The 25,427-nt window shown below is 45.5% G+C and overlaps 1 protein-coding gene across 2 annotated transcripts in view; it reads left to right on the forward strand.

Moving 5' to 3' along the window:
- The window catches only part of rell1 (RELT like 1), a 105,974-nt gene that overhangs the window by 15,534 nt on the left and 65,013 nt on the right, over positions 1-25,427 (forward strand). Inside the window, exon 1 of one of the 2 annotated variants that reach the window (XM_038791432.1) lies at positions 6,863-6,952. The exons of the other annotated variant lie outside the window; for it this stretch is intronic. Within the exon in view, the coding sequence (XP_038647360.1) occupies positions 6,949-6,952 (4 nt within the window). The 5' untranslated portion in view covers positions 6,863-6,948. Of the gene's footprint in view, positions 1-6,862; positions 6,953-25,427 lie in introns of those variants that run through there. 2 annotated transcript variants of the gene reach the window in all.

Below are 25,427 nucleotides of genomic sequence, written 5' to 3' on the forward strand. Positions count from 1 at the left end.
GATTGGAGAGTTTCAATGTAGAATCCCAGAACTTTTTGCAAACACAGCAAAGAGTGAATTCCGGTGCCGGCCATGGAGTGAGTGGTCACACATTTGGTGGCTCCCGCTTGGAGGTGAATTTTTTTCGGTCCTTCCCCACTCGAATTGTGTGCTGTTTAATGGCAAAAAGTGCATGAGCATTCCGCACATGTAATACTCTCTGGTGGGACTAGTTTATGGCTCATCGGATGAGGAATGCAACGAGAAAGAGAACAGCAGCTTGTGCGAAAGAGTAATATTGATATGACACAGGAGAAATGACGGAGAGTAAGGGGGCAGCGATGCCCGCCCAGTGGTCCACAGAGCAGCTGGTGGAATTCGTCAACAGCAAGTTGCAGCAGCAAAGGAAGGAGGCCTTAGAGGACCTGGGTAATGTGGTGGAGCTGCTTAGGGCAGCGATTGAGCATGTGGAGCAGAGGCAGGAGACACAGGGCCCGGCGATCCAAAAGATGGAGGAGATGGTAGGGGCGCACGAGGATCGATTGACCTCGCTGGAGGCAGAGATGGGGATGGTAACAAGCAGTCAGAAAAGGTTGAGGGAAATGATGGCGGACTTCGGGAAGCGCTCCTGGGAGGCAAAATCTTCGGATCGTGGAGATGCACTTGGGAGTAGGCGAGCTGCGTATCTATCAGGACACGGGAGAGGAGTTGGCCAAGTGGAGGACCGGGTACAACTGGATCAAGGCTGCCCTGGACAAGAAAGGGGTGTAGTTTGGGGTCCTGTACCCCGCTCGTCTGTGGGTTACACACCAGAAGCAAGAATTTAATTTTGAATCACCAGAGGAGATGAAGCATCTTATGATCGACTATGGACTGGGAGGGCACTGAACTTTGGAGTTGTGTTTTGTGCAGAGTGTGGGTGCACAGGGTGGATGGAATGGTGAAGGTTACAACAGGGAGGAGCGGTGAGGGCGAGTGTGCCCTTCGTTTTTATTCTGCTATGTTTGTTGTTTGCAGGGATGGGGTAGTCAGAGGCCCCAGGCAGGGGCCACCATACCAGCTGGTTGGCCTATTTAATGGGAGTGAAGTGGGGGGTTGCCAGGAGGAGGGAGTGGAGGCGATGTTTTGGATTTCTGTTTGGTTGTGGGGATGGGGGAGGGATGCTGACCTGGGTGTGGTTGGTGTGGCGCAGTTGGTTAAGTAGGGATGGCGGCGGCCACCGTGAGATCTTCCCTAACACTTTTCTGACTGCTTATTACCATCCCCATCTCCGCCTCCAGCGAGGCCAATCGATCCTCGTGCTCTCCCACCATCTCCTCCATCTTTTGGATTGCCGGTCCCTGTGTCTCCTGCCTCTGCTCCACATGCTCAATCGCTGCCCTAAGCAGCACCACCACGTTAGGCTGGGAAAAGTGCGAGACATGGACGGGGGGAGATGGCTTATGAAGGATTATGGTTGACCCGGTTGGTACATGGAACGTGCGGGGGTTGAATGGACCAGCGAAGCGGTCACGTGTTTTTACACACTTGGAGTTTGAAGACGGACGTTGTGTTCTTTCAGGAGATGCATCTGAAGTTGGGAGATCAGGCAAGGCTGAGGAAGGGACAGGTGGGGCAAGTGTTCTACTCCGGGTTGGACATGAAGACAAAAGGGGCTGGTCAACAAGAGAGTGGTTTTGAGGTGGATAGTATTGTAGCAGAACATGGGGACAGATACGTGAAGGCTAGTGGGAAGCTGGAGGGAACATCCGTGGTTCTGGTGAACATCTATGACCAAGTGGGACGACGTGGACTTCTTGAGGCAGTGTTAGGGAAGATCCCACATACAGACATGCACCAGCAGGTAATGGTGATTTTAACACAGTTCTGTATCCAAGGCTGGACCGGTCATGCCCCAGGTCGTTGAAGGTTTTGGCGGTGGTGAGGGAGTTGAGGGCGTTCATTGACCATATGGGGGGGCGGACCTGTGGAGGTTTGGGGGGCCGAAGGAGTTCTCATACTTTTCGCATGAGCACCGGATGTTCTCCCGGATTCATTTTTTTGTAATGGATAAGGCACTGTTCGCGGTGGTAGCCAATTCGGAGTACTCTTCGATTGTGATCTTGCACCATGCACCGCACTCGGTGGTCTTGCAGGTGGTACAGGGGTGGCCCAGCGGCTGCAGTGGAGGTGAGATGTGGATTTGTTGGCGGATGAGGTGGTTTGTGAGAGGGTGAGGGCTGCCATCCGAGGTTCCGTGGAGCTGAATGACATGGGGGAGGTCATGGCCTCCACGCTGCGATAGAGAGTAGTTAAGGGTGAATTTCTCTCAATCCGGGTGCATGGTGAGCAGGTAGAACAAAAGGTGAAAGTGGGGCTTGTGGATGATATTTTGACGGTGGATCGGAGGTATTCGGTTGCAAGAGGAGGGGTTACTATGGGTGAGGCAGAGGCTCCAGATGGAGTTTGGGTTGGTGTCCACAGGGACGGCGGTGGAGCAATTGTGGAGCGCCAGAGTGGCAGTGTACGAGCATGAGGAAAAAGCGAGCAGGATGTTGGCGCAGCAACATTGAAAGCAGGCAGCAATGAGGGAGATCGGAGGGGTGAGAGATGAGGGAGGTAGGATGGTATGGGATTCAGAAGGGGTTAATGGGGTGTTTAAGGCCTTTGCCATAAGGTTGTATGAGTCTGAGACCCCGCCTGGTGAGGAGGGCATAAGACAATTCTTGATTGGACTGGAGTTCTCAAGGGTGGAGGAGGAGAAGGTGCAGGGATTGAGGGCCCTGATTCAGCTGAGGGAGGTGATGGACTGCGTCGGTGCGATACAGGCGGGCAAGGCCACGGAGCCAGATGGGTTTCCAGCCAAGTTCTACAAGTTTGGGGCGGAGCTGGGGTCCATGCTCATGTACAATGAGTCTGGGGAAGTGGGGAGCTCCCTTCCCACATTGTCGTAGGTGTCCATTTTGTAGATGTTTACTAAAGGACCCGGGGCAGTGTGTATTGTACCGATTTTGCTGCTAAATGTGGGTGCAAAGTTGTTAGCGAAGGTCCTACGTCGCAGAAAGAGGACCGTGTGCCAGGGTTGATAGGGGAGGACCAGACTGGGTTTGTACAGGGGCTGCAGCTGTCGACAAATGTCTGGAAATTACATAATATGACTATGATACCTTCAAAGAGGCAGGAGGTTGAAATGGTGGTGGCAATGGATGCAGAGAAGGCATTTGATCTGATGGAGTGGGGTATTTGTTGGAGGTGCAGGGTCGGTTTGCGTTGGGCCAGGGTTTTGTGAATTGAATTTGGCTGCTGGATAGAGCGGCAATGGCTAGTGTCCAGACGAACAGGACGTGTTTGGGGTACTTTGGGCTGAATCGGGGGTGAGGCATGGTGCCCGCTCCTTTTTGCTCTGATGAAAGAGCCGTTGGCAATGGTACTCAGGGCGTTGGGTGGTGAGGGGAGGGATTGAGCGGCCGTGGGGTTGAGCACAGGATCTTGTGGACAATCTTCTATTATACATCTCGGACCTGGTGGGCAGTTTTGATGATGGAGATCCTGAGCGAATTTAGCCGTTTTTCCTGGTAGAAATTGAACATGGGGAAAAGTGAGATGTTCCCAATTAATGCTAGAGATCAGAAGAGGAGGCTGGGGAAGCTGCCATTCCGGGTGGTGGGGGCGAGTTTTCGGTACCTTGGGATTCAGGTGGCGTGGAGTTGGGCCCAGCTGCATAAATTAAATTTGGTGCGACTGGTGGAGAGTATGAACTTGGACTTTAAGAGATGGGATGTGTGCCGCTGTTAGTGACTGGATGCGTGCAGACGGTTAAAATGAGGGTGTTGCCCAGGTTCTTGTTCATGTTCCTGAACCTCCTCATCTCGGTTTCCAAGTCCTTTTTTGAGGAAGGTGAATGGGATAATTTGGGGGTTTGTGTGGGCGGGGTAGACCACCACACAGGTAAGCAGGGAGCTTTTGGAGCAAGTGGGGGCTGACGTTGCAGAGTTCGATGAACGATTATTGGGCTGCGATTATTGCAATGGTTAGGAATCCCCGATGTGGGAGCAGATGGAGGCAGCGTCGTGTAGTGGGACAAGGCTGAGGGCACTGATTTTGCCGCCCATTATGTTCTTGCTGGTCCGGTATTTGTGGGCCTGGTGGTGGTCTTAGCGTTGAGAGTTTGGAACCAGTGCAGGCAACAGAATGAAATAGGGCCAGTGATCGGTGGGTGCTACCGCCCCTGACCTTGCAGATAGGATACATTATGTTCCATCGAATCTGATGCACTCAGCCTCCAAATCAAGATTACCAAAGCATGGCAGCCAATTCTTGAACTCAATTGGGAATTTATCTCCCACCAGAGATGGGGCTCAGGGCTTGCCCTGTCCCCACCACATGAAGGCAGCCCGTAACCAGGGACAGTGCTCTTTCCAGTGCTAGAGTCCTCTCATCCACCCCCACCGCTCTTCTAAAGGTACCCTGCAGTCCCCCGAAGTGAGCTCTAATGACCTGCACCACAGAGCCACAATTCCCAATCAAGGCAACATCTACGATGGACATAGCACCAAGGAGGTGAGACCCCACTTAGCAGCAACTGTACCAAAGCTGGGCCCCACCCCAGACCACTCAGACTGCTGCAAACAAACAGTGCTTTTAACATTTTATCTTGGCTCTTTTTCACAGAAAGACCAATCAGGAACTTCCAGGGATATGGTGCAAGCCATGTAGCCCAAGAAAAAGTGTGTATAAAATGTGCACCAGGGTGAAATAATGGATTAAAAGATGAGCAGAGCCGGAGCTTGCGAAAACGCCACCGCTTCTGCGCTCACGTCACATAACCCCCTTGCACTAACTTTAAGTATCACCCTCCTTTGCCCCTTCATCTATGGTCAGTGAACAGGGGAAAATCCCAAACTTGATGACATTTAAATACCTCCAAACAGGTTTCTCTCCCGCCACGGTACCAAAATGGCCCTGATCAAAGTCACAAACATTATGTTTGACTGCAACTTGGTTTTGTCTGCAGCCTTTGACATGGGTGAATGCACCAACCTTGTCCAGCACCTCTCCAACCATCATCCCGATGGATGGGACTGCACTTGTCCATTTTCATCTTCTATCCAGCCATACCTGGATAATCAACTACAATGGCTTCTCCTGCTCCTGCACCATTATAATAATAATCACTTATTGTCACAAGTAGGCTTCAATGAAATTACTGTGAAAAGCCCTTAGTCGCCACATTCCGGAGGCCGGTATGGGAATTGAACCCGCGCTGCGGGCCTTGTTCTGCATTACAAGCCAGCTATTTAGCCCACTGTGCTAAACCAGCCCCTGCTTACCTCTTGTGTCCCCCAAGGATCTATCCTTGGCACCCTCCTATTTCTTATCACTATGTTGCCGCTCAATTACATCATCTGAAAACACAGCATCACTTTTCACATAAATGCTGATCACACCCAGTTTTACCTTGCCACCCCTTCTCTCCACTCCTTCAGATTGTCTCCAAATTTTCTGATTGCTTGTCTGACATCCAGTATTGCCTGAGCAGAAATTTAAACAATAGCGTGTACACCATCTCTAATGTAATAAAATGTTACAAGTCACTGAACAATAACGAAGGACAAAAATCAAGAAATTTGTTCTAACTAAATATTAGCAAGGCTAAAGCCATTGTCTTTAGACCCGCCAAAAAACTCAAGTTTCCAAACTACCAGCTTCAACCCTTTACCTGATAACTGATTGAGACTGTACCATTCTGCTTGCAACTTTGGTATCATATTTGATCCCGAAATGAGCTTCTAACCACATATTCCCGCTATCACTGACTGTCTATTTCCACTTCTGTAACGTTGCCCAATCTGCCCCTGCCTCAGTTCATCTGCTGCTGAAACACTCCTTCATGCCTTTTATCACTCTAGACTCGACTACTGTAACACACTCCTGACTGGTCGCCCTCATTCTACCCTCTGTAAACTTTCTTTTTTTTAAATAAATTTGGAGTACCCAATTCATTATTTTTCCAATTAAGGGGCAATTTAGCCTGGCCAATCCACTACCCTGCACATCTTTGGGATGTGGGGGTGAGACCCACACAGACAGGGGGAGAATGTTCAAATTCCACACGGACAGTGACTCGTGACGCTAACCAGTGCTCCACTGTGCTGCCCCCTCTGTAAACCTGAGGTCATCCAAAAGTCTGTTGCCCGAGTTCAAACTGGGAGCAGCTCCTGTTCCCCTTTTGCTCCCAGTTAATGCCTCAATTTTTAAATTCTCATCCTTGTTTAGAAATCTCTCCATAGCCTCACTCACCTATGTATAGAATCCCCACAGCTCTACACCCTCCAATATATCAATTTCTCTGGCTTCTGTGCATCCCTGATTTTAATTGCTCCCCCGTTGTCTTTGGGTGCCTTGCCCTGAATTCTGGAATATCCTCCCTGTACATCTCTGCCTTACTTTCCCCCTTTTGAGGCGCTCCTTAAAAAGGTTATCTCATTGACCAAGCTTTTGGGCATCTACCCTAACAGTGTATGTGGCTCAGGCGTTGAATTTTGATTTCCATTAGATTCCAGTCAAGCGCCTCAGACACTCTCTGAAAATGAGATGAGTGTTGCCTATTGTCACAAGTAGGCTTCAAATAAAGTTACTGTGAAAAGCCTCCAGAAGCCAAATTCCGGCATCTGTTTGGGGAGGCTGGTACGGGAATTGAACCATGGTGCTGGAGTGCTTTGGTCTGCTTTACAAGCCAGCTATTTAGCCCACTGTGCTAAACCAGCCTCTGAACCTGCCCTAACGGGGTCTGAGGACAAGTTGCTGCTGGAGCCCGGGAGGAGTCAGCAGATTATATCCCTGCCTCCTGGGATCCGCACTTCCCGGTTGCTCTATTGGAGAGTGGTCACAGGGGAGGGAGGGCGTGGCCAGTCGGCGCGAGGCGGGTTGGTTGGAGTTCCAAACTCCAAGGGCGAGGAGCTCGTGCAGCCGGTGTGGGCGCGCGCGAAGATGGGTGAGTGCTGTCGGAGGAGAGGGCGGGCAGCTGGGCTCACCTCCCCCGGTGCGGGCTTCGGAGTTGCGGCCGTTGTTTCCGGGCGGCTGAAGGGCTCGGGCCAGCAGCCACTCGGCTGATCGGTCCACTTTAAGCGAGTTGCTGCAGGAATGGCCCGGTGGCGGCCCCCGGGAATTCGGTCAGCCGGCGAAGATGTTTGGGTGCGGCCGGGAACGGCACGTTGTATTTACTCTCGGTTCCCCTGGGCTCCCCGGTTGCACTGTCCATGTTGGAAGCGCCTTTTGCAGGGGGTGGACCGTTCGAGTTTTGACCTGTCCACCGGTGGCAATGAACAACCCGTACCAGCTGCCAAGTGTAGCCCTTTAACACTAGAGCTCTTAAACAGCAGTTATCTTGCAGTCTGTCACAACATTTGTTTTTACTCCAGACTTGCCCCTTTTGTCCAGCAGCCAAGAAGTAAATACATTCGAATAGTTTTTCTTTGCTAACTCTATAGAAACTTTATTTCCCTTCACCGCTCCGGTGTGGGAGCATTGAGAGGATTAAAAACGGAAATTATCATTTCTTATGGCTGCGTGTGGGAAATTTTACTTGGATCCCATCTCAGTTAGTTAAAGGGAAGTGAGCAGTAGGCTAGCTGGAAGTTTTGGATCAGTTTTACTCACTAAAAATCTAGCATACTAGAAGAACAAAAATTAAAACTTTTAGCTTTGTATATGTTATAGTGTGCAAGCTTCCACAGACTGAGAAGGTGGAATATGTGACATCCATCTTTGGTTTCCAAAAGTTCCATATATTCAGTCTAATGGTGTACTTATTCATGGAATCATAAAATTTACAATGCAGAAGGAGGCCATTCAAGTCTGCACCGGCCCTTACAAAGAGCACCCTACCGAAGCCAATGTATCTACCCTAGCCTGTAACCGAGTAACCCCCAGTCACCATTTTTTGGACACTAAGGGCAATTTAGCATGGCCAATCCACCTAACCTGCATAGCTTTAACTGTGGGAGGAAACCGGAGCACCCGGAGGAAACTCATGCAGACACGGGGAGAACGTGCAGACTCTGCACAGACAGTGACTCAGCTGGGAATCCAACCTGGGGCTCTGGAGCTGTGAAACAACTGTGCTAACCACTATGCTACCATGCTGCCCTATTTATTGAAACGTAAGGGTGGCAAGGTAGTACAGTGGTTAGCACTGTTGTTTCACAACGCCAGGGTCCGAGGTTTGATTCCAGCTTGCTTCACTCTGTGCGGAGTCTGTACGTTCTCCCTGTGTCTGTGTGGGTTTCCTCCGGGTGCTCCAGGTTCCTCCCACAAGTCCCGAAGGATGTACTTGTTCGGTGATTTGGACATTCTGAATTCTCCCTCTTGTGTACCCGAATAGGTGCCGGAATGTGGTGACTAGGGGATTTTCACAGTAACTTCATTGCAGTGTTAAGTAAGCCTACTTGTGACAATAATAAAGGTTATTATTATTAATGCACTTTATTGCCTCTGGCTATATTTAACAGGCAGGTCAGAAAGTTTATTGGCTATATGGCAGTTGAATAATTTTACACCAGTTGGAATTGTGGATCCCCGAGAGTGATTTTAGAGGGAGCGGTGAATTGCTTTCACCAAAATTATTTGTTTTACTGAGGGGATTACAATTGTGTCAGCTGCTGAGTAAACATTTGAGTAGTAGAGACAATAGAGATGTTCAGTTTGATTTTTCTGCTTGTGAAGATCAAAAAGCCTGTTGGTTTCATGGTTGTGATAAGTTGCTCATTGTCCTTTGTTTGGAACTATGGTTTATGGATGTTTGATAGCATTTTATCAGGTTTGGCTGTTGTGTTCCTTATCAATAAACTCACTGCCAACACTTATGCTTCAATGAAGATTTAGAGTTAGTTCAACTGAATCTGTAAAGTTTAAAATGAGCAACAGGAATTACAAATCAGACAAATAGATATTCAAGCAAAAAGATAAAAGCAAATTACCGTGGATGCTGGAACTTGAAGCAAAATACTGAACAATCAGGTCTGACAGTATCCGTGGAGAGAGAAGGGAGCTAACGTTACGAGTCTGGATGGCTCTTTGTCAAAGTGCATATTTGACTGATATTAATTTTTTATGTATCCAGTCAGTTCAGTGCATTATGATTTACACAAATGCAAACCAAGGGAGGTTTAGTCTGCAGTGGACTTCTTTTTCATATTTCTTTATTTGCGTGTTTAACTATTTTTCTAATTTCCCTCTTCAATTAAAGTGGCAATTGCTCTGACTGAAGCAAGAAGTATATAAGTCATATGCATGTCAATATCCACATGTGACAATGTTACTTTAGTTATCTGGGACTGGGGTTTTAATGCCACATGGTTGAACATGCATTGCTTTTGAACTGTAAATTGTATATATTTCAAAATTGTGAGAAGGTTATCCATCCATCTTACAACCTAAACCAGTCTGGGCTGGGGGGGGGGGGTGAAAATGCGAGTTTCAGGTAGGTACAGAGGCCGACTGGGCCAAAGGCAACCTTGGTGCACCAGCACTGTGTGGAATTTAAAAAAAGATATTTCTCAGCCCTCATTCTGCCTCCACCATTTTATCACTCCCACACACTGCCCATGCCAGTACATTCCACCTCACACATCCCCCATGTATACTTATACCACACTAAACTTCTCTATGTACTCCCCTGGTTGGTTATAGCCCCAATGCCACCTTAGTGAAAACTCATGTAAACCCCAAGCTCCCCAACAAACACCTTTTGCACTTGCACTTAGAATGACAACTTATTCAGTATCCATCGTGGGCAGTGCTCAGGGCCCATGCTAAGAGATTTAAAAAAAAAAGTGTCTTTTGAAGAATTCATCATTTTAAAAAAAGCTCACTCATTGATAAAACCTATTTACAGTATTTGAATTCCTTTAATCCCTTATTTTAAAAAAAGCATAGGAATTTATAATTCCATTTCCAAGAGTCTATTAGCACTTGGATGCGTCAGTCAAACTGTGATCTGAGAGGCACATCACTGATTATGGAAGGTTGTGAAATCAGCCATGCAGGACCAATCTTAATTATAATCCTGAGGCTCATGTCAACAGACAGTGAAATAACAAGCACTGGAGACCATTTTCCCCCAAATATGTAAAGGGCATGAGTTTTAAATGCCTTGACAGTAGTTAATAACATTTGTAATGAGGTTGACGGTTCCAATGAGTTTATGCACTTTCTAAAACCATTCTATGTACATTTAACAACCTCAAAACGCACCTTTCCTATCCCAAAGATGTGTCAGGACCATATCCAAAAGGGTTGCTTACTTCTCCAAAGGGGTGCCCCACTTATCCAAGCAACACCAGAAAGGTTAGATAATCTGCTTAGATTGTATTTCCTACTGCTGGCTGATGAAAATCCAACATGACTGGAGGCAGCCGTTGTTTATATGAGCAATTTCATGCCCGCCCCCATTCCCGCTTCCTCTACAAAAATGGTAGATGTTGTGTTTGGGCATGGTCAAATCAAATCTTCCAGATTTGATCATCCACAGCCATTTGCGTAACAACGGGAGTGGTTCAGGCTTTTATCTTCCAACCTATGTAACTGTAGAAGGAATTGTGAGAATTTCAGTACACCGTGGAATATTTTCGAATTTTAGAATATCAATCCAAAATTCTTAATTGGACAGAGTTAAAATTGAATCTCAAAATCCAAACACACTGATTAAGTTGGCACTGTGAAATTGTAGTCAAGCATAAGTGCCTGTTGAGAACAGAAAAGTTTGGGGTGGGTTGTAGGTGAAGGTGGGGGACAAGAAATTGGACAAGAAATGTGCTTTACTGGTATTGCCTCTGAAATCCTTCTTGTACATTGAAGTTTTAACTTCAGTGTCATGTGCACTCAGGCCCATGATGCAATGGATGTGTAGAAGTCTGGATGGATGGATGTCTGGCAGTTTAGAAGGCAAATGTAATGTTAGCATTCATGTTGAGAGGGCTAGAATACAAGAGCAGGGATGTACATCTAAGGCTGTATAAGGCTTTGGTCAGACAACATTTGAAGTATTGTGAGCAGCTTTGGGCTCCATATCTAAGAAAGGATGTGCTGGTCTTGGAAAGGGTCCAGAGGAGGTTCACAAGAATGATTCCTGGAATGAAGAGTTTGTCATACGAGAAGTGGTTGAAGAATGGGTCTGTACTCGTTGGAGTTTAGAAAGATGAGGAGAATCTTATTGGAACTTGCAGGATACTGAGAGGCCTAGATAGAGTGAATGTGGAAAGGATGTTTCCACTAGTAGGAAAAACTAGAACCCGAGGACACAGCCTCAGACTGAAGGGATGATCCTTTAAAACTGAGATGAAGAGGACTTTCTTGAGCCAGAGGATGGTGAATCTTTATTTATAAATGTTTTTTTATTGGGTTTTTGAACAAGGTATAATTACCGTTATGTACACAGGATAAGAAACATATATATATATATATATATATATATATTATTTACAACACGTAAGTAGGCGACTGTTTGCGGGGGGGGGGGGGGGAGATTGGGGAGGCAAATATACATTTGGGTGCCGGGGAGATAATTACAGTGTGCAATACTTGGCTGTGTTTCGTGTTGTTGTCGCCTGCTTCTCCCGGACGGATCTCACTGCCGTCTCGCGCTCGCCTCCGCTTCTGCTGCTCCTCCCGTCCTCCGGAGGGTGGTGAATCTGATTAACTTTTTGCCGCAGAAGGCTGTGGAGGCCAAATCACTGAGTGTCTTTAAGAGAGAGATAGGGGAATCGGGGGTTATGGGGCGAAGGTAAGAGAAAGGGGATGAGAAACATATCAGCCATGATTGAATGGCGGATCAGACTCGGATGGGCAGAATGGACTAATTCTGCTCCTATGTCTTATTACATCCCAGGATGGCCAAAATTGCTTTGTATAATGCATGTCTAAATCTTGTTTAAGCTGTTGTAGTACTGAACATGGTGTCAGGTTATATATCTGAGCACTTTTTTGCACTTTTGTTACACCAGACACAAGAGTTGTTGCTTGGTATACAAGGACCGAATACCCAAAAGATAGCTGGGACTGCTAAGTTGCTGAAACAGTACATTGAGATTTGCATTGATGTAACTACTATTAAAGCTTCTCTTTTTATACAAAAATGTGGTATAATTCTGAATTTATGACTTCAAGGAGGTCTTTTTTTTGTACTGGTGTGATGCAAATACATAGAATTAGCAAACCTGTTGGCCAAGTTGTTCCTCCTATTTTTGTCCCAGAGAGGATGTTTCCTCTTGCTGAATCCAGAACTAGTTGGAATTGTTTTGAAATTAGGAGTCACCTTTTTAGGACAGAAATGAAGTGAATTTAATTTCCCTGAGAATTGTGCGACTTTGGAGCTCTGCCTCAGAAGGCGGTGGAAGAGAGGTGATTGAATATTTCTAAGGCAGAAATAGATTGATTCCCTTGCCTAACAAGAATCTAAAGTTATCGGGGATAGATGGGGATGTGGAACTTGAAACATCATGATCTTATTGAATGGCTCGAAGAGCAGAATGGCATATTTCATATCTTTCTATGTTTATGGGTGTTAGCAATACAGAATACTTTGTTCAATGTCAGTGAGCATTCCATTAAGTCTAGATTCTTGATATTAACGAACTTATCAGAAATCATTGAGAGGACACAGCATTTCAGACCTCATTTAACTTGTACTTTTCTCACATGCCTTTGCTAGTTTTAGGTGCGTGATTATTAGAAAATAATGTTGCAAGATAAATCCAATGCTGAATGCGTATAATGAATTGTACATTGGAAGTACAACTTTACCAATTTGTTTATGAATTTCTAGTTAATTGGCGTTCTGCATTGAAATTTTCTACAATACTGTCTTGCTGGAATATTGTTAACAGACCACGTACAGTTACAAGCTGAAACAGAACCAAGATAGAGGAGTTTTTAAAGTCTTGTTGCTAATTTTGTATCTTTATTGCCTGTTAATACATATTTAAGTTTCATCCTTTAATTATAATTGCTGGTAAAATTGCTAACTTTGTACAACCATCAATCTTTCAATTTGAATAGGGGATAACTGCACAACTGGAATAAAAGCAAAGTTCTGTAAATCACATGCCATTAGCATTTATGAAAAGAAAAGGCAAGTTGTGACATTTTACATTGGATTGGAATATGCCTGAACGGCTTCACACTCGAAGCATGGTCCTACCACAGGGAGTGTTGAAACAAATACTACAGATGCATTGAAGGGAAAGCTAGACTAGGTTGACCAGCTCTGGTTGAATAAAACAGAAGGGCACTTCACTGTGTGGGTGCTGGCGAAGCTGCGGGGGGGGGGGGGGGGGGGGGGGGGGTGCGACAGGGTGGGCTACTTCAGGCATGTGACTAACCCCAATTCTGATGCTGCTGCTTGTCAGATTCAACGACAAGACTACCCCAGACATAAGCCGCAAAGCTGCTGTGTCCCATGCATGAATGAAAAAAAGGCTTGCCGAGACACAAAGAAATCTGGGACAGAATCTGTTGAAAGTTCAAATTACCGGACTGCCGTGGAAAATCCAGGACTAGACGAGCTAGACGAGCATTCTGACGGGAAGGAGTAGCTGGTTACAATGGTAGATTTATCTGAGAAAAGATGGGAGGAGGCTCGAGTGGAGCATAAATACTGGGATGGACTGGTTGGGCTAAGTGGCCTGTTTGTGTCATATCTAATTCAATGCAGTTAGATAGAACTAAAGTGGAGGATGTGCAGCTACATGGTTATTTTAGTGCATGAAGCACAAAAGTATGAGTTAGTTAAGCCAAAAATGTTATTTTTGGATGATTGTACAATCAACATACAGTGACACTTGTGCTGTGTCATTTTAAGGTTGTTATTGTTGAATTGAACTGCTTCAGATGCTCCCGTTACTTCTAATTGGTGCTTGTGAAAAAGACAGAGAAAGCAGGTCAAGTCTCCTACAGGCTGAAATCTGTGATCCTGAACATATAATGATTGGCATGGGACTAATAATTTCTCTTTCCTTATGAGACAGTGGCACATGGATACCCACATACTTTCCTGGCTACTTCAAAAGGTGTTAAATACCATATTGTTAAATGATCACACTTGGCTAATAGCCAAATTTAGTTGTAAAGTATTGCACCAAAGCAAAATGACATAGCAAGAAACTATAAAATTTAATAACACAAACATGTAAAATTATTTTGTAATTAAATAGCTTTTGAATAAGTATTTGAGGAAAAACACCATTGTATTGGAATATGCCTGAAAGGTTTCACACTCGAAGCATGGTCCCACCACAGGAAGTGTTGAAACAAATTCTACAGATGCATTGAAGGGAAAGCTAGACTAGGTTGACCACTTTTCATCAGGAACTTGGGAACTATAGGGTTGCTCCTTGTGTCTCTGATGTTAAAGCAGGTCCAATTGATCAAACCGATTTTCTTTCAGTCATGAATTGAGATGTTAATTTTTCAAATAAACGGTGAGGGGTAGTCGGGCAGAAAATGCTGATTACGCTCAGCAGGTCTGGCAGCACCTGTGGGGAGAAAAGTTAATGTTTTGTTTTAATAGCCAGGCATTTTTAAACAAGGCAGGGAGAGGGAAAGAACAAATGAAGAGAAGTTGCGATAGAATGGAAGCCCGGGGGGATCATGGACACTATTTAACCATTGCGTTGTGCCTGCCACGGATTTGGGTGCACTGGTTAAATAGCGGGAAAGACCAAAATCCAGCACAAATCCGTTTGCTATCAAAACGGCCCGCTCCCCTGTTCCTGTTCCAGTGCCTCCCCATTCTTATCCCGAAGGCCTTTTTCAGGCGGGTTAACAGGAGCATTACGGGGTTTGTGTGGGCACACGGGACTCCAAGGGTGAGACGGGTGTTCTTGGAGCGGGGCAGGGATGGTGGGGGGCTGGCATTGCCCAACCTCTGTGGGTATTATTGGGCTGCCAACGCAGCGATGGTGCGTAAGTGGGTAATGGACAGGAAGGGGGCAGCATGGAAGAGGATGGAGATGGCATCCTGTGTGGGCATGAGCCTGGAAGCGCTGGTAACGGCGCCGCTGCTGTTCCCTCCAACGTGGGGGGGGGGGGGGTTAGGGTGTGCTCTTTCCTTGTTGAGTAGTATACTGCTGGAAGCTGCAGAGAGTATACTGCTGGAAGCTGCAGGAGGGGGAGAGAGAGAGAGACAGGTTGATTCGACTGAGCAACTTGATGAAGATGTTGACGAAATGCTTTTGCACATTTCTGGTGACTCTTGTATTGTTGACGGTTTAATGTCTGGAGGACGTGTGTTTGTTTACTGCCACCCCTTTGCTTTTGTGGCCTGGAGTGAGGAAAGGGAGGATACAAGATGGCCTGCCAGTGCTGGAGAAGGAACGCTGTCTGTCTTCTGGTGTGCTCTGCGTCGGTGTGACTTTCAGTGTTAGTTGTTTTAAAAATATATATATTTATTCAAGACATTTTCAAGTTATTTACAAAGCACAAAACGCATGTAACCCTCATCCATAAACTGTATGGATGAGGGTTACACACCATATCCCCCCCCCAATCTACTTTTCAATTATTAAAACAAAGCACACACAAAAATAACCCACAATACAGTAAAAGTAATGCCCCCCCCCCCCCCCCCCCCCCCCCCCCCCCCCACCACACCACCACCACCACCAAGTTGACATTTACCAACCCTTTAAGTAGGCGATGTACATCCTCCACCAAACAGGCACATGGAGCACACCAGAATGACAGGGACTGGGATAGCTTGATCTTGGTTTCGGACAAGCTCGGCACAACATCGAGGGCCAAAGGCCCTGTTCTGTGCTGTACTGTTCTATGTTCTAATTGTGGTAGAACCTCTCTCCTAATGGCAGATTTTATTTTCTCCAAAGGAAGGAATTCTGCCAACTCAATCACCATCCTGCTGCCTTAGGCAGCTCCAGAGTCTGCCACCCTAACTAGATCTGCCTCGGGGTTATCAGGGAGGCAAATGCCAACATGTTCGCCTGAGTCCCCACCTACACTCCTGGATCCTCCGACACCCCAAATATTACCACCCATGGGCCTGACTCATCCGCGCCACTGTCATCTACGCTCTGTGCACCACCTTAAATGGAATGAGGCTCAACCTCGCACGTGAGGTCGCATTTACCCTTTGCAGGGCCTCATTCCATAACCCTACCTCAAATACCCCCCCCAGCTGCCGCTGCTTCCTCCACTTCTTGAGATCCTCCACCGATGCTCTCTCCCTCTCCATTAATTCCACGTATATGTCCGAGATCCTGCCCTCCCAACCTCATCCTCAGACAGAATCTTTTCATGCAACAGCGGGGTGGCAACCTCGGGAATGTGGCCAACTCCTTTCTCTCAAAATCCCTGATTTGCAGGTACAGGAACCCATTACCTCTCTGCAACTGGGACTGGATTGCACCACAATCACATACCCAACATTTTAAATTGTTGCCTACACTGATTTCCCACTCTGAGTGATGAAACCACCACTGAGTGGAGTACCTGGCCGGCAAGAACGGAAGAGGCACCAGTAACACTGCCCAAAAGCGAGACAAGGTCTTCTCCATCTGCCCCACACCGATCTCTCCTCCACTGCCACATCCTGACTGTGTCAACATTCTCCATCCAGTAATAATTCAGCAAGCTCGGCAGCACCAACAACCCCTCTCCACCTGTCTCTCTCCAAAAACAATCTCCTAATCCGGGATACCTCAACTACCTGTATAAACTCCGAAATTATCCTATTCATCATTCCAAAGAAAGATTTGGGCACAAAAATCAGGAGATTCTGAAAAATAAACAGAAACATCGCAAAACTGTCTGGACCTTGCAACCAGCGAGCACGATACAATCTTTCTTTCTTTATTATTGTTACAAGTAGGCTTACATTAACACTGCAATGAAATTACTGTGAAAAGCCCCTAGTCGTCATGCTCCGGCGCCTGTTCGGGAACACATAGGGCGAATTCAGAATGCCCAATTCACCTAACAAACACGTCTTTCGGACCTTGTGGAAGGAAACCGGAGCACCCGGAGGAAACCCACGCAGACACTGGGAGAACGTGCAGACTCCGCACAGACAGTGGTCCACACTGGAATCAAACCTGATGTGGTCTGCTGTGCCCCCCGCAACCTGGCACATCAGTAGGGTGACATGCTGGAGGAGGAGGGACACATGACCTCGTCTGAGGAGGGGGAGGCGGACCAGGAGGGGATGGCGGACCAGGAGGGGATGGCGGATGAGCCTGGGGAGGAGCCGAAAGATGGAGGTCAGGCGGCGGCAAGGACCAGGGAGGCCCTTAACCACATCCGTTTCACATAGGATGCGGCTTTGTCTGTCAGCTCATCCACCCACCCAGATAAAAAAAATACGCTGCCAGGGTCTGTGTAATATCGCTCCAAGGTGATGGCCGTGTGTTGGCACTGTCAGTGGGTCAATATACAAGGCAGGAGAGTGATGATCACTCACTGTGAGGTAAGCTCAGATGCTCCTTCATTCATATCTAAGTCTGACTGCTGTCTTTCTGCTAACAGCACATTCAGACCCATCCTTGGATTTGTATTTGATTTTTTGCCACGTGTACCGAGGGGTGCTATGTCTTTTCGTCCAACGTCATTTCGTCCAACGACACTTCGTCCACGTCTTTTGGTCCAACGTCTTTTTGTCCCTCTGTCTTTTGGTCCAATGTCACTTCGTCCAATTATCCAATTACAAATAGTTTAATGTAGTTTTTCAATGTTACTGCTCAAGGATCCTCTCCATCTATTTCGCCTCTTGAGGTTGAGTTCTGCATTTGTGCTGCTTGATCTCCAGACATTATTAAGATAAGCTGCAGGATATTCACCCATGTATGGGGGCCTCACGGTAGCATGGTGGTTAGCATCAATGCTTCACAGCTCCAGGGTCCCAGGTTCGATTCCCGGCTGGGTCACTGTCTGTGTGGAGTCTGCACGTCCTCCCCGTGTGTGCGTGGGTTTCCTCCGGGTGCTCCGGTTTCCTCCCACAGTCCAAAGATGTGCGGGTTAGGTGGATTGGCCATGCTAAATTGCCCGTAGTGTAAGGTTAATGGGGGGATTGTTGGGTTACGGGTATGTGGGTTACGTGGGTTTAAATGGGGTGATCATGGCTCGGCACAACATTGAGGGCCGAAGGGCCTGTTCTGTGCTGTACTGTTCTATGTTCTATGTTCTATGTATGCTCCAGCGTGATGAGAGCCATTGTATCTGATGGAATATTTGATCATTTCAGACCTGTAATGTCAGAACCCACTGCCAACCAGAGGTTTTAATCACTCGACGAAAATCGAGTTTAAATCTGCTTCTTTCAGAACTGCACTCATTGTCTAAATCCAATTAGACTCCCACTTATATCTGTGTCTGTCGGAATTGTAGAATATCAAATCATCTTGTCCTCTCCCCATTATTCTCTCTCGGGTACAGTTCTGGAAATCTAACTTTTAGGGAATTTCGGGAATTTACAATTTACATCAATTTTAAGTAATTTCGGGAATTTTAAGTAATTAGTAAACTTTTAGATTTTTTAAACTGCATTTTTAGATTTTTTAACTTTTTAACTGCATTTTTCAGCTTGCATTTTACTCGCATTTTATCAATTACTTGCATTTTAGCAATTAAGTTCACTTGCTGTATTGTACTTGCATTTTATCAATTAAATGGTTTTATACGGAGTTAATTTGTAATTGGATAATTGGACGAAGTGACGTTGGACCAAAAGCCGGGCGGACAAAAAGACGTTGGACCAAAAGACGTGGACGAAGTGTCGTTGGACGAAGTGACGTCGGACGAAAAGACGCGACACGGTACCGAGGTACTGTGAAAAATATTGTTCTGCTTACAGTCCAGACAGTGTTGCATAGATGAAAAAAGGGATAGGACATACATATATTCTCTGGATGGGCTCTGCATCTGGAGCGTTTGATCTTGGACCACTGGGTGATGAACATGACAGAAGCTTCACATTATCAAGTGCAACATGTTTCAACAGTGAACATTGGACATTTGCATTCTCCCCATCTACAGATGGTGCACAGATGGCACCTAGCTGGGACACAGCTGAGATCATTTTGTCTGAAGGATCATTTTGTCTGACATGACAACTCACTTGAGACAGGTCATCTGGTTAAAGGGGCAGTGGATCCTTACCTCTGCGGTGCAGATCAACCTCACTGTTAGTGACTGCTCTCTCTGCTTGGTCAACCCCGTGATCTCCAAGGCCCGTTCTTCTTGGAATGAGGATTTGAATCTCTGGTACTCTGCCCCCCTCCTCCCCAGGGCCCACTTTTAATTTCTCCCCACTTACTATGGCCTATTTTCTTCGGAGACAGAAAGAGGGCTTTGTGAGTCACAAGGTTGATATATCAGGGGTTTGGGGGGGGGGGGGGGGGGCGCGTCTATAGAGGGCGTTTGTGGGCACCACAACTGTGCAGGAAGGCGTTGTATTGGTGGGTGCCAGTGGGTTCTGAAGAACATTCACACTCGTCTCTGGTCTATAATTCTCGCTAGTTATAATTATCACCTGACTACGTCAGTTAAAACTGCACACGCATTTTTCTCAAATAAGTATCTAAATTCCAATCCAGCGCTCCCTACCAAAATTGCAAAGTTTAACAAAGACTCAAATGAATGGAAATTTTATCTTTTATTGAAGGATGTACTTCTAATTATCAATGTTGGTCTCGTACTTTATATACAGGTTTCTTCTTTTCAAATTATTAAAATTTTTGTGATACTTAATCTTACAAGGTTTGACGTTGACTCATGTCCAAGCTGTTCCTGTTTTCCAGGCTTCCTGGGTTTCTTCCAGGAGCCTATATAATATAATATTCTAGCATTGCTTTGAGAAATTGTGCTTACAAAATAAGCTGCATATTGTTCAAAAACAATACAATTGGTACCAAAGCAATACCAGAGGCACAGGCAATCATTTTCAGCTGTTGCCAGATTAAGTGCTCCGTTGATCTTGGAACAAATCTGTAATTCAACATTGTAAGAATGAAAGCAATTCAAAGATATTGGTGGATTTGGTAATCAGCAGCAACGGTACAGCATTTGCCATTCACCACATTTGCAGATGTCAGCAGACTTTATGTGGGCTTTCAAACAGCAATGTCACCTTGCTTGGATTTCAGTGTGGCAAACTCGGCCTTTTGGCTAAGATCAAGCTTAGGATCAAGGCAGAGGTTAGGTGCAATGCCGTTTCTTGTCAGCTTGGATCGAATATGTGTCTCTTGTGGGGAATATGAATTGGATTTACTTCTAATTTGAATTGTTTTTTGGAGCAAGTAAAGAGATGGATTAAGGGCTTGCCCTGTCCACTCTGAACATAGGCTTTGTAACTCTGAGAAAGGAATCAAAAAGAAAATCAATATAGTCTCTAGTAGAGATAGCAGTAGAGAAGAGCTTGTGAAGGTGTAGGACAAATCAGATTTTCGTTTCCTTGTTTAAATGTATATATGGATTCTGAAAGTTGCTGCCTGATTTACTCCATTATAACAATGAGTGCTGTTGTCTTGTTCAGTTATCTTTAATGCACAATTTTGGCCATTCTATGATTTCCAGATGAACTTGTGCAGTAGTTTGCACATCTTGGAGTTCTTAATCAACAGATTTAGGTGAAGTTGTAAATTTTTTACTGTGGGGTGATATACTGTGTTGACTTTAGAAGTCATGATTTGGCTGTGAAGTGCTTTGGGACATCTGAGGATGTGACAAGCAGTACCACAATTCCTGTAATTTATTTTCTACTATCAGAGAGGTCTACAGAACTCTTGGTAACCTTAGAGCAAACTCGGCAAGCAGGAAAATGGATCACGAGTCTCCATGCTGACTATCAAGATTGATTTCTTGGACTGCTGGCTACTTTGTTGATCTTGAGGCAGGTATTGAAGGGTATATAGGAGTATGACAGGATTGCATTAAAGAGTACAACTGCAGTTTGTGTGAATAAATTGTTGTGTTGGTCAATTGGGCCTAGACTTGTGCTCTCCAGATGGTTAAATGGTTGTATCCCACAGGGACACCTCTCCGAGATAGGCTCGGGAACATATGGATGTCCCAACACAATGGCTATGTGGGAATTGCCTGGGAAGCTTGGGTTTCTGGTGGGTAATTCCCGTTTCTGGAACCCACCAAATGTCTTGAGTCAGATAGTGTTATGGAGCAGATTGTTATACAAAGTAGTCTCAGGAGACTCTGGTACAGAACAATCGTTTATTTTGCCACGCGTTGGGAGAGCACTATCTCAGAGTGTCTCTGAAGCAGGACTCACCCAACTGAAAAAACATGAGATATTTATACATTAGGAATCACTTAGGCACTTGCTTAAATTCCAACATTGCCTGTTTTAGATATACATTAAACAATTAGCAGATTTTCATGAGGCAGGCCTGCTGCTCCCAAGCATGATCTGTCTTCCCTATCTCTGAGACACTTCCTAATTACTCCCTGATGCCTGTTGCTATCAAGCTCGGCCTTGCACTGCTTGCTTTGTCTGCTAAATCAGATCGTACAAGATACTGACATGGGCCCTGAGAGGTCTGAGGTTCACTGACGCTAGCTGGTTGTTTAATCACGTAAACGTGCAGCTAGCAGTCCCTGTGTGTCTTTGCCATGTCAGCACGTTAGCTGGGTGGTGTCTTTTATCCTGAATGTGGAATTTTACTTGACCTTTCCTAATACAATTATATCGTTTCAAATCCCTCTAAAAGTCTCTTTAGTATATTACATAGATTCCCATGTTCCTTTTTGATGTAATCGTTCAATCCTTATAAAGATACCTTAAGCCATACTCATTATCTGTCCTAATAAATTGTAATAAGCCATATTCATCATTTCCTTCTATCATTCCCCCCCTTTCTCCTTTTGGCGCTTGGCCTAGCCCAAGGCAGGCCTCTTTCAGATAACTGCTGTTTTCTTTACTCTCCGCCACCATTCATATTGGCCAATTATCCAGTTAAGGTTCATAAAGGTGTGTGGTCAGCATGGTGGCACAGTGGTTAGCACTGCAGTCTCATGGAGCCGAGGTCCCAGGTACGATCCTGGCTTTGGGTCACTGTCCGTGTGGTGTTTGCACATTCTTCCTGTGTTTGTGTGGGTTTCGCCCCCACAACCCAAAGATGTGCAGGCGAGGTGGATTGGCCATGCTAAATGATCCCTTAATTGGGAAAAAAAATTAATTGGGTACTCTAAATTTATTTAAAAAAAAATAAAGGTCTGTGGTCAGACCATCTGTATTAACTGATCCTTTATTACAGGCAGTTGAGCCCTTGTATTGCCCCAATTATGGAATCGAATTCCTCATTACCACTTCTTGTGTGCCTTTCTAATACATAAAATTAGGCAAATCAGATATATATAATCAATATCATTTTGATTGACTGAGACTTGTGAGATGATACAAATCCATGGGTGTATTTGTATATTTGATCCCCAATTCTACAGCACCTCCCACCATGTGAAAGTTGTTCTGATCGGTACTGTTCGTTAAGGTTTGCGCTTGTTGTTAAAATGTGTAGCATGTTCTGCATATTTCCTGAGCCTTTTTTCGAATCAGTATCAGATGTTTTGGCAGGAAGGCAATTGCATCGGAGTACTGTAAGGGCCCTCCCTGTTGGTTCCCTTATTTCCCCTTTTCTTTTTGCTGTTATCATTTTGATCTAATGGAGGTTAGTGGACATGTCAAGCAGGGGAAGAAAGGAATTGCAAAGTTACCAAAGAGAGCACTCTGGTAACTTTCGGTCAGCATATCTCAGATTTTTTGGCACCTGATAGATTGGTGCGACTTGGTTTGATTGGCTGACGGACAATGAATTGACCAAAAGGCTGTATTCTGCCGGTAACAGATGTTGGTGATTGGGTACTGCCTGAATGTGATGATTTTCATAGTGCGAGGGGAAGCAGTTGGAGACCTGGACACTCTGAGGAAACGACCTGCTCTCTTTTACTCCCTTGTTTTTCTCCAGAAACGTTATATAGCTGCTGTACTTGTGAAACTGCAGAGACCTGAATTGACCTGCAGCAAAAACAATTACAGACTGGAAACAGAAATCTCTTGAAAGCCTGGATTGTGTGCTGGAAACAGCCATCTGAAACATCTTTTTACTTTCATTGCTGTTTTAACACCTCTTCTCCCCTCTGTATGTATGTGTTTGAGTGTATGTATAGAGGGTGGGGAGAGTTTAAGTGGTGGGAGGGTTGGGAATTAGATAAGTTAATTTGTAGTTCCTGCATATTTAATTACATTATTGTTATTAATAAACTTTAATTGTGTTTAATTTACAAACCTGGTGACTGTTGGGCAGTTAAGGCCCAAAGACTTTCTGTGTTTTTCTAAGAAACATTTATTTATTTCAATTGTGTTACAACTGTGGGTCAAGAAGGGTTGGAATTGACCGTGCACTAGCCCAAGGGGTTGTAACAGGACTGATTCGAGAACTGTCAGATTGTCCTTCACTTATTCTGTGATTTTTTTTTTTGCATGTAAATTGTTCATCATCTGTATATTTCCACTAGTTCCACCTTTCCTACCTTTGCCTTACTTGTGGATTGAAACACTGTATGATGTACTTTTAAGAAATCAAGCTGCTCATGTTACTGGAGTGATGTCAGAGTGTGGGTGGAGCTGAGCTCCACTTCTGCTTTTTTAAAGTTTCAGTTTGAGAAAAGCTTGGGTGTGCCTGTAAGCTGCACTGCTGTTGATATCTGCCTTGCAAAAACTATCTATGGATCATTTGGTGAATTCATAGAACGTAGAACATACAGTGCAGAAGAAGGCCATTCGGCCCATCGAGTCTGCACCGACCCACTCAAGCCCTCACCTCCATCCTATCCTCGTAACCCAATAACCCCTCCTAATCTTTTTGGACACGAGGGCAATTTATCATGGCCAATCCACCTAACCTGCACATTTTTGGACTGTAGGGGGAAACCGGAGCACCCGAAGGAAACCCATTTAGACATGGGGAGAACGTGCAGACTCCGCACAGACAGAGACCCAGCGCGGAATTGAACCTGGGACCCTGGCGCTGTGAAGCCACAGTGCTATCACTTGTGCTGCCCACGAAGAATTCAGAAGAAGTATAAATGTTTTCAGTCTTGAATGTAAACCGTGATGTGCTCCTGTTTGGACGTTTGTTAAGTCTTTTGGATGTTAAAAGGACAGCATACAGGTTATTTAGTGTTGTATTCTTTGGGGGGTGTATTTGTCTTAATGGTTTTAAACTGTTTGTTTTAGAAAGGTTAATTTGAGTTCATAGAATAAACATTATTTTGTTTTTAAAAAATCACTGGTCCATTTTCTGCTGTACCATACCTGTAGAGTGAGCCGTGTGCTCCCCATACCACAATCTATTAAAAGTTGTGGGTCAAGTGAACTCCATGATACACTTTGGGATTCTCTAAACCCTGGCCCATAACAACTCTATATAACACCCTGCCAGGTGTTGACAAAGGTATAATGGGTGCTACTAATATAATGCCGATTAATGTATTTCTATCTATCCATAATATATTCAACTTTAGTTCTATATAGATGTGTTAGAACACTGAGCTGGCAATTGGTTGGTCCATGGTCGTGTGTTGTGAAAGATTAAATGGATGTGCGTTTGTTACCCAGAAGGGAACCACACCTTCATTAATTTACCTCAAATTTTCCCGTGTCTCTTTTAGCACCCATGATCCATAGGTACTTCATACATCCTTCATAAGGCAGCACGGTAGCATAGTGGTTAGCATAAATGCTTCACAGCTCCAGGGTCCCAGGTTCGATTCCCGGCTGGGTCACTGTCTGTGTGGAGTCTGCACGTTCTCCCCGTATCTACGTGGGTTTCCTCCGGGTGCTCCGGTTTCCTCCCACAGTCCAAAGATGTGCGGGTTAGGTGGATTGGCCAGGCTAAATTGCCCTTAGTGTCCTAAAAAAAAAGGTTAATGGGGGTTGTTGGGTTACTGGTATAGGGTTGGCTTGAGTAGGGTGATCATTGCTCGGCACAACATAGAGGGCTGAAGGGCCTGTTCTGTGCTGTACTATTCTAATTCTAATCCTTCCTGTTGGTGTCATCCAAAATTTTCTTCATATGTTTGAAAAAAAAATATTTTTATTCTCCTTGTTCACATTTTCTTCAAAATTTGCACCCACCGACAAACTGATCGCATTGGGTGGACTTGCGAGTGGATCGGGGTGGGGAGGGGCGCAGTGGAGGCTGGATGTAGGACTACTAGCGGAGGAGGAGGTGTGTGAACAGGTGAGTGCCGTTATCTGGGGGTAAGTGGAACTAAACAACACAGTTGAGGTCTCAGCCGCTATGCTGTTGGAGGCACTCCAGGCAGGAGTTCGCACAGGGATGGGGAGGAGCGAGCAGAGATGGCAAGGTTCATGGACGAGATTATGTGAGAGGACAGGAGGTACACTGAGGCCCCAGAGGCGGGATTGTTGAAAGAGCAGCAGACGCTCC

Source organism: Scyliorhinus canicula, chromosome 3, assembly GCF_902713615.1.
Source record: "Scyliorhinus canicula chromosome 3, sScyCan1.1, whole genome shotgun sequence".
NCBI classification, from domain to species: Eukaryota; Metazoa; Chordata; class Chondrichthyes; order Carcharhiniformes; family Scyliorhinidae; genus Scyliorhinus; species Scyliorhinus canicula.